This window comes from Symphodus melops, assembly GCF_947650265.1.
Source record: "Symphodus melops genome assembly, chromosome: 3".
Lineage (NCBI taxonomy): Eukaryota > Metazoa > Chordata > Actinopteri > Labriformes > Labridae > Symphodus > Symphodus melops.
In genome coordinates, this window is record NC_136693.1 from 30,827,600 (window position 1) to 30,836,531 (window position 8,932).

The 8,932-nt window shown below is 42.1% G+C and overlaps 1 protein-coding gene across 1 annotated transcript; it reads left to right on the plus strand.

The window, feature by feature from the left end:
* The first annotated feature begins 215 nt into the window (after nucleotides 1-215).
* On the plus strand, nucleotides 216-5,778 carry LOC306820999 (uncharacterized protein). The gene is made up of 2 exons (XM_079339135.1): nucleotides 216-480; nucleotides 4,336-5,778. Exons 1-2 carry the CDS (start codon nucleotides 327-329, stop codon nucleotides 5,553-5,555), a joined length of 1,374 nt encoding a protein of 457 aa, XP_079195261.1. The 5' UTR covers nucleotides 216-326; the 3' UTR covers nucleotides 5,556-5,778.
* Nucleotides 5,779-8,932: the final 3,154 nt, after the last annotated feature.

Sequence of the window (8,932 nt, forward strand, 5' to 3'; positions counted from 1 at the left end):
TCATTCAGCTGCGAGTGTGACTTCTGACGGAGTGCACTCCGTCACGGAGGGGGAGTGTGTAGGGGTTGGTTTGAAAAAGGCCCACTCGGTGCAAATAAGGGACTTGGGATCCACCCACATACGGGTTATCTGGGAAAGAGCCGGAAATAGACGCTACATCCTGTATTTCTTCGCCTGACTTCCGGCAAGATGGCGGCCGAGTGTAGTGTGTTTTTGGAGCTTTTTGTCCCAATTGTACACAAACTTTACCATCCAACTCAATGATGTGTGATCGGATGAGTCTCTAACACACCACACCGACGCTTGAAGCACAAAGTGCTCCGGAAATGACGTCGAACAGGAAGCTGTGTTCAGGCCGCTGGAGCGCGCTGATTGACGGCCACGGTGATGCTAAGATGGAGGTCTGTACCGAGAGCTCCAACAGAAAAGAGGCGAAGAACCCCCCAGCAACTATAAAGAAGGAAAGTGGATCAGACCAAGGTAGGGAAGGAAGGAAGGAACCTAGTCCTACACGTCATAAAACAGGAAGTGGAAAAGTGGACACGCTAGGTACCCTCACTGATGCTAAGCTAATTTAGCTAAAGCAAATTAGTTCAATGAGGCACAAATAAAAAAAAACCTACAAAGTCCAGATTCAGAAATACAGGACTACAAAGACCAGCATCAGAAATATAGGACTACAAAGACCAGCATCAGAAATACAGGACTACAAAGACTAGCATCAGAAATACAAGACTACAAAGACTAGCATCAGAAATACAGGACTACAAAGACCAGCATCAGAAATATAGGACTACAAAGACCAGCATCAAAAATATAGGACTACAAAGAATAGCTTTAGAAATATAGGACTACAAAGACCAGCATCAGAAATATAGGACTACAAAGACCAGCATCAGAAATACAGGACTACAAAGACCAGCATCAGAAATATAGGACTACAAAGAATAGCTTTAGAAATACAGGACTACAAAGACCAGCATCAGAAATACAGGACTACAAAGAATAGCGTTAGAAATACAGGACTACAAAGACCAGCATCAGAAATATAGGACTACAAAGAATAGCTTTAGAAATACAGGACTACAAAGACTAGCATCAGAAATATAGGACTACAAAGAATAGCTTTAGAAATACAGGACTACAAAGACCAGCATCAGAAATATAGGACTACAAAGAATAGCGTTAGAAATACAGGACTACAAAGAATAGCTTTAGAAATACAGGACTACAAAGACTAGCATCAGAAATATAGGACTACAAAGAATAGCTTTAGAAATACAGGACTACAAAGACCAGCATCAGAAATATAGGACTACAAAGAATAGCTTTAGAAATACAGGACTACAAAGACTAGCATCAGAAATATAGGACTACAAAGAATAGCGTTAGAAATACAGGACTACAAAGAATAGCTTTAGAAATACAGGACTACAAAGACTAGCATCAGAAATATAGGACTACAAAGAATAGCTTTAGAAATACAGGACTACAAAGAATAGCTTTAGAAATATAGGACTACAAAGAATAGCTTTAGAAATACAGGACTACAAAGACTAGCATCAGAAATATAGGACTACAAAGAATAGCTTTAGAAATACAGGACTACAAAGACCAGCATCAGAAATATAGGACTACAAAGAATAGCGTTAGAAATACAGGACTACAAAGACTAGCATCAGAAATACAAGACTACAAAGACTAGCATCAGAAATACAGGACTACAAAGACCAGCATCAGAAATATAGGACTACAAAGACCAGCATCAAAAATATAGGACTACAAAGAATAGCTTTAGAAATATAGGACTACAAAGACCAGCATCAGAAATATAGGACTACAAAGACCAGCATCAGAAATACAGGACTACAAAGACCAGCATCAGAAATATAGGACTACAAAGAATAGCTTTAGAAATACAGGACTACAAAGATCAGCATCAGAAATACAGGACTACAAAGAATAGCGTTAGAAATACAGGACTACAAAGACCAGCATCAGAAATATAGGACTACAAAGAATAGCTTTAGAAATACAGGACTACAAAGACTAGCATCAGAAATATAGGACTACAAAGAATAGCTTTAGAAATACAGGACTACAAAGACCAGCATCAGAAATATAGGACTACAAAGAATAACGTTAGAAATACAGGACTACAAAGAATAGCTTTAGAAATACAGGACTACAAAGACTAGCATCAGAAATATAGGACTACAAAGAATAGCTTTAGAAATACAGGACTACAAAGACCAGCATCAGAAATATAGGACTACAAAGAATAGCTTTAGAAATACAGGACTACAAAGACTAGCATCAGAAATATAGGACTACAAAGAATAGCGTTAGAAATACAGGACTACAAAGAATAGCTTTAGAAATACAGGACTACAAAGACTAGCATCAGAAATATAGGACTACAAAGAATAGCTTTAGAAATACAGGACTACAAAGAATAGCTTTAGAAATATAGGACTACAAAGAATAGCTTTAGAAATACAGGACTACAAAGACTAGCATCAGAAATATAGGACTACAAAGAATAGCTTTAGAAATACAGGACTACAAAGACCAGCATCAGAAATATAGGACTACAAAGAATAGCGTTAGAAATACAGGACTACAAAGAATAGCTTTAGAAATACAGGACTACAAAGACTAGCATCAGAAATATAGGACTACAAAGAATAGCTTTAGAAATACAGGACTACAAAGACCAGCATCAGAAATATAGGACTACAAAGACCAGCATCAGAAATATAGGACTACAAAGAATAGCGTTAGAAATACAGGACTACAAAGACATGTTATCAGCAAATCTGAGTAAACAAGAAGAGTCGCACAGACCCATGTGACACTGGACTGACAGGAAACACTTCAAAGTAAAAGCATGATAAAAAAGACTAGATAAATAGCTGTACTAGACACGGTCCATTTGAGTAATAATAAATATGGGACATTTGAAGTAAGCTGTGGTCAAACTTTTAAATTGCACATAAAATCAAAGTCTGGATAAGTTTGCAAATAGTTTCAGTCACAGATGAAGAAATGGTTTTTCTTTGCAGTTTAATGCACATTGCATTTATGGTGTTTTTTCTGTGCGTTCATTTTCTAGTAGACGTATCTCCTTCCAGCTCAGAGTCATGTGGGTCCGCATGACCTTCGTCTTGTTTACCGTGAAGTCGCTGATAAAAAGGATAGAAGGTTTTTTTATAAAGGCCTTTTCATTATAGTGTAGCTGTAGAAAAATGATGATAAAAACTGAGGAATACAAAAGACAATTCTATCTCAACATGCATGACAAAACTCAACACACACACACACACACAAAGAGTAACGATTCGTATGCTTGAGAGAAAAGACGTTCAGCTTTAAAAGTAGAGACAGGTGTGGTGGAGCTCAGGTCAGCAGGGAAGGACCACAGTAACTCAAAGACCCCCTCTCTAGACCTCATCTGATTCTCCATAATGCAGGCTGTCAGCAGGGTACGGAGCGGCCACACTGACCAAACCAACTGAAGCGTGCTTGAGAGCGGGACTGATATGTTCTTGTGTGTTTTATATAAAGTGGAGTTTTCTCACAGATTGTTTGATACAGAGCATTACAGTAATCTCACCTGATTTCTCTGCATCTGTTTGGGAAGTGAAGTGTTGTTCTGACATGTTCTTCAAATGGTTAAATGCTGTTCTGCTAAAGTTGGAGATGTGATTTTCAAAGCTAACGTCGTAGTCTAAAATAATGCAGATATTTCTGGCCTGCTCACTGTATTTAATCGACATGGATTTTAGGATGATGGATGTGCTGTCTCTGAGTTTTTGGACCAAAGTGAGTAATTCAGTCTTCTGTGTTGAGTTTTAAATGTTTCTGAACAGCTATGGGTTGATGTCTTTTATTCTTTTATAAATGTATACCTGTGTGTCATCAGCATATGAATGGTATGTTGTTTCTTCATGATTGTACTCATGGGAGCATGTATAGAACGGCAGCGGCCCAAGGACTGATCCTTGTGGAATCCCACAGAGGACCCTTCTGATCTTTATGTATAATTATTTAAAATTAGGTTTATATCTATATCAAATGTGTTTTCCCCGATATTCCGTTATTACCACCAACACCGTGTCCTGACAGCACGTGACGCGAGCGTCAGCAATAAAATCCGCCTGATTCTATTGGACCTGATTCTATATGTAATATAAGTCAATTCTAAATATGATTCAACTGTGATCAATTCCAATTAACTATTGACTTTCAGCCATCAAAATGTAAATAATTTGACAGCCCTTATGAATGAAGTCAGTCTGCGTATGGTTAATGTTTGTTTACTGTGTCCTGCAGATGTCCAGCAGCTGTTGGTGAGTAAAGAAGAGCTTCCACCTGAGCAGCAGGAGTGGAGCCACATTCTGGGGCAGGAGGACACTAAGCCCCAACACATTAAAGAAGAACATGAGGAAGTGTGGATCAGTCAGCTTCAAGGACTGGAGGAGGCTGATACCACCAAGTTCCCCTTCACTCCTGTCTCTGTGAAGAGTGAAGATGATGAAGAGAAACCTCAGTCCTCACAGCTTCATCACAGACAAACTGAAGAGATGGAAACAGGAGCTGATGGAGAGGACTGTGGAGGAGCAGAACCAGAGAGGGACTCAGATCCAGAGAGACCTTTACAAGCAGAGACTGAGGTTGAGATAGAAGACTCCTATGACCCAGAGACTGATAACAGTGATGATTGGCAAGAGACAAGAGAAGATCTGTCAGACTTCAACTTGAAGAATAAGAAACTGAAGAGTGGTAAAAGACCACATAGGTGCTCAGAGTGTAATAAGAGTTTTAACCGAAAAGGGTCTCTGACCAGTCACATGATGGTTCACACTGGAGAGAAACCCTTCAGTTGCTCTCAGTGTGGTAAAAGATTTAACCATAAGTCTAGTCTGACATATCACTTAGCAAATCACAGTGGGGAAAAACCCTTCAGCTGCTCATTTTGCAGTAAAAAGTTTACTGGAAGAGTAAATCTGACCACACACATTTTAGTTCATACAGGAGAGAAACCCTTTAGTTGCTCTCAGTGTGGAAAACAATTTAGTTCTAAGAGAGTTCTGAACAAACACATATTGATTCACACCGGAGAGAAATGCTACAGCTGCTCTCAGTGTGAGAAAAGATTTAGCCAAAAACAGCATTTGACGAGACACATGTTAGTTCATACTGGAGAGAAACCCTTCAGCTGCTCTGTTTGCAGTAAAAGTTTTAATCGAAAAGATCTTCTGTCCAGTCACATGTTAGATCATACAGGAGAGAAACCCTTCAGCTGCTCTGTCTGCTGCAAAAGTTTTAACCAAAGAGTAAGTATGACCAGACACATGTTAGTTCACACAGGGGAGAAACCCTTCAGCTGCTCTTTTTGCAGTAAAGGTTTTACTCAAAGAGGAAATCTGAACAAACACCTGATGGTTCACACAGGAGAGAAACCCTTCAGCTGCTCTGACTGTGGTAAAAGGTTTAATTCTAAGGGACATCTGAGCAGACACATGATGATTCACACTGGAGAGAAATGCTGAACCTGTTTAAAGATAAAGGTTGTGTATGCATCAGTATGTATTGACTAACAGATGTATAGCTGCTGTTATAAAGGTAATGTTTGAATGTAAAGGCTTTATATGAAACAGTTACAGTGTAAGGATCCTTCTTCTCTTCTTTCTGTCACTCTGTTTCCTTGGAGGCTTCTGTGTTGGGTAGCTCATGTGTAACCTTGTAATAAATAAACTGATGGAGAAAGAGAAAGACTTCTATTTGCAGAGCGACCACAGTCAGATCAGGTCCCGGTAGATTTCACTGAAAACCTTCAACCCTTCATGAATAACAGTGGTGTCTAAACACATCCCTGTGGTGAACACATGGAAGTGTCATTTACACGTGTTGTTAGTGACCACACTCTGACTTCAGTAACCTGCACCTGGTGCATGTGTTAGTCCATGGTCCGGGTAATATCAGGATGTCATCCAGGCATGTTTAGCATGCTGTTAACCTCAGCCTGGAAGACGGCCGGAGCGTTGGTAAGTCCAGAGGGCATGACCAGGTACTCGTGGTGTCTGGTTGGTGCTTTAAAGGCGCTCTCCAACTTGTGTCCTTCACAAAGAAAAAATCTGCCCCAGCTGGTGAAGGAGAAGGACGAGTGATGTCATTAATATGCCTCCATGAGCGCTCTCTCAGGAACACACAGGAAATACAGACGACCCTGGGGGGAGTCGGGCGTGGTAGCAGGTCGAGGGCGCAGAAAGATGGTCTTCGTCTATCTGAACACCTTCTTAAAGTCCTGGTACTCAGCTGGAACCCTGACAGGGCAGCTCCACCTCAGGATGAGACGACGGAGGGAGACCTCAGCTGAGAGGAAGCCGAGGAGACGGCAGGATGTGGACGAGGACGGTGTGGTGGGTGAGAGAGTAGGTGACCGTCGAGCGTGTTGGCAGGTTCAGGAAGCGAGGTGGTCGTGGATTACAGTCACGTCAGAGTTCATGGAACAAAGGATTGATCCGTACTGATGCTCCACACTGAACCGTCCCACTGCTCCCAGTCTGTGAAGCGCTCTCCCTGACCAGCTGAGGGCGCCACAGTCTGCAGATATCCCCCCCCCCTCCTTCATCAGAGCCTTGAGGCAGTGTTTTTAGTTTTCTTCGCTGCCTTCCTGTTTTATTGCCGTGGTTTCACTTTGAGATTTTTTTCCCAAAATGTGAATTGAGTTCTAAATAAAATGTTTTATTATTAAGTGTTTGATATTTAGTATGCTGTTTACTTTTTTTAACACATTCAACTCCCTTCTTGTGAAATACATTTCTACTTTTCAAGGATCCCAGCAGCAGCACCGTCTCTTTATTTCACAAAGAAGAAGAAGAAGATGCAGCTCCACACAGACGGTCGGTCTTTTCACTTCTTCTGTTTTTTTTTTGTTGTTTTTTTAAATATGTTTATTAAATTTTCAAAAATAAAACAGGAACACAACTGACAAAAACAAACATACATTCATTTGGCTCACACACACATTTCAATGCAAATGTAAATGTATATAGGCGAGAGATTCAGGAATCGTTCCAGACAAATGAAATAAAATAAGCCAAGTGTACACTGCATGCATGATAGGGCGTCATCGAGGCAGAGCATTCTCAGCTATGATACAAACCCTCTTGGAAGAATGGTAGAAATATTCAAGCCCATATATGACAAAAAGGGTTCCCATGTTTTACATCATCTTTGCCGTGTAGTTTGTCAGAAAGTCCAAAGCGACATATTCAAGTGTTTCACTTCTTCTGTTTCTAAAACATACCGCCCTCCTGTGGAGCCCTGAGGTAATGCAGCACCCCGTTACTATTCCCCACACGCACACACACACACACACACACACACACACATACACACACACACACACACATACACACACACACACACACACACATACACACACACACACACACACACACACACACACACACACACATACACAACATAATGAAACTCAAATGTGCTGATGACATCACAGGACACCTGTGTGTGTGTGTGTGTGTGTGTGTGTGTGTGTGTGTGTGTGTGTGTGTGTGTGTGTGTGTGTGTGTGTGTGTGTGTGTGTCATTAATGAACTGGCTCTTTCATCAGAACTTTAACTCGGGCTCAGGGTCATCAGGGTCGTCAGGATCCTGAAACCACTAAGCCACAGCTCGCTCAGAGGTTTCAGGGATCAAATGTTCCTGGACTGAAGAAGACGGAGACGCTGCTCAACAAGATGAGACAACTCAACAACGAGCAGTGATTGGTCCAAATATACAGGATGAAGTGAGTACAGGTCATGTGATGATCCCTTTTGTCTTGGTGCTGTTCTTTATGGAGTCATCGTCCGGGTTCAAACCCTTCAGCAGTGAATGTGTGTTTGGTGCAGCAGTCGGTGGTCAGAGGAGGAGGCTGTCATGTGTTTCCTCTTAGCGTTGCCTGGCTCTGTGTTTACACAGAGAGACACACTGAGTGCAGCTGCTCACATCTCCATCAGAGTCTCTGCTGCAGTCTGAACCCTGCTGTCTCTCTGGACGCACGGCGGGGCGGGGGGGGCGGGGCTCTGGTGTCTTCAGACTAAAGGAAGCAGCAGGTTGAAGAAGTCTCTCGTTAACGTCATGAAGAGCTTCAAAAACTGAACCCAGAGAGAAACTAACTAAACGTTAGAGTGAGACAGGCGGGAGAGAGCAGCTGATCATGTGACTGCATGAAAACCTCTGAAAGGCAGAGATAGACTCCTCTGATTTAGAATCACTGCAGCGTGACACACTCTGTGACTCAGCACGCCACGCCCAGCCTCTGCGTCAGCTCGCCTGTGTTCGGCTGCCAGCGGGAAATAAAGAAACAAAACGTTTAGATCAATCAGAGAAGTCAGATGATGATGATGATGATGATGATGATGATGATGATGATGTGACAATGACGTGACAGGAAACGTTTGAGGCTCGACATGTGACGCAGCACGGAGTCTGAAAACGCCCCGCAGGTCATTTTAACCCCGGAGTTTCCTCTTCTTGTTCTGTGTAATGATGGGAGGTGAACGTCAGACACACACACACACACACACACACACACACACACACACACACACACACATCAAACAGCTGAGGTGTTAAACAGGCCTCTGTCTGTGATGTCCATGTGAGGAAGTGTCCTCAGAGGTGGAGGACACTTCCTGGGATTGGACGAGGAGACGCTCTGTATGACGGTGTGTTCACAGCTGCAGGATCAGCTGTGAACATGTGACCTGGTTTTCACTCTGCAGAGCGTCAGAGTGATGTAACCTCTGATCGATGTTTTTCATCGTGGTCCTTCTCTCTGCGTCTCACCACGAGGACGACCTTCGCCAGCTCCACCTTGACAGGAAACGATAAAGAGAGGCGAACAATAAAAGAAAACT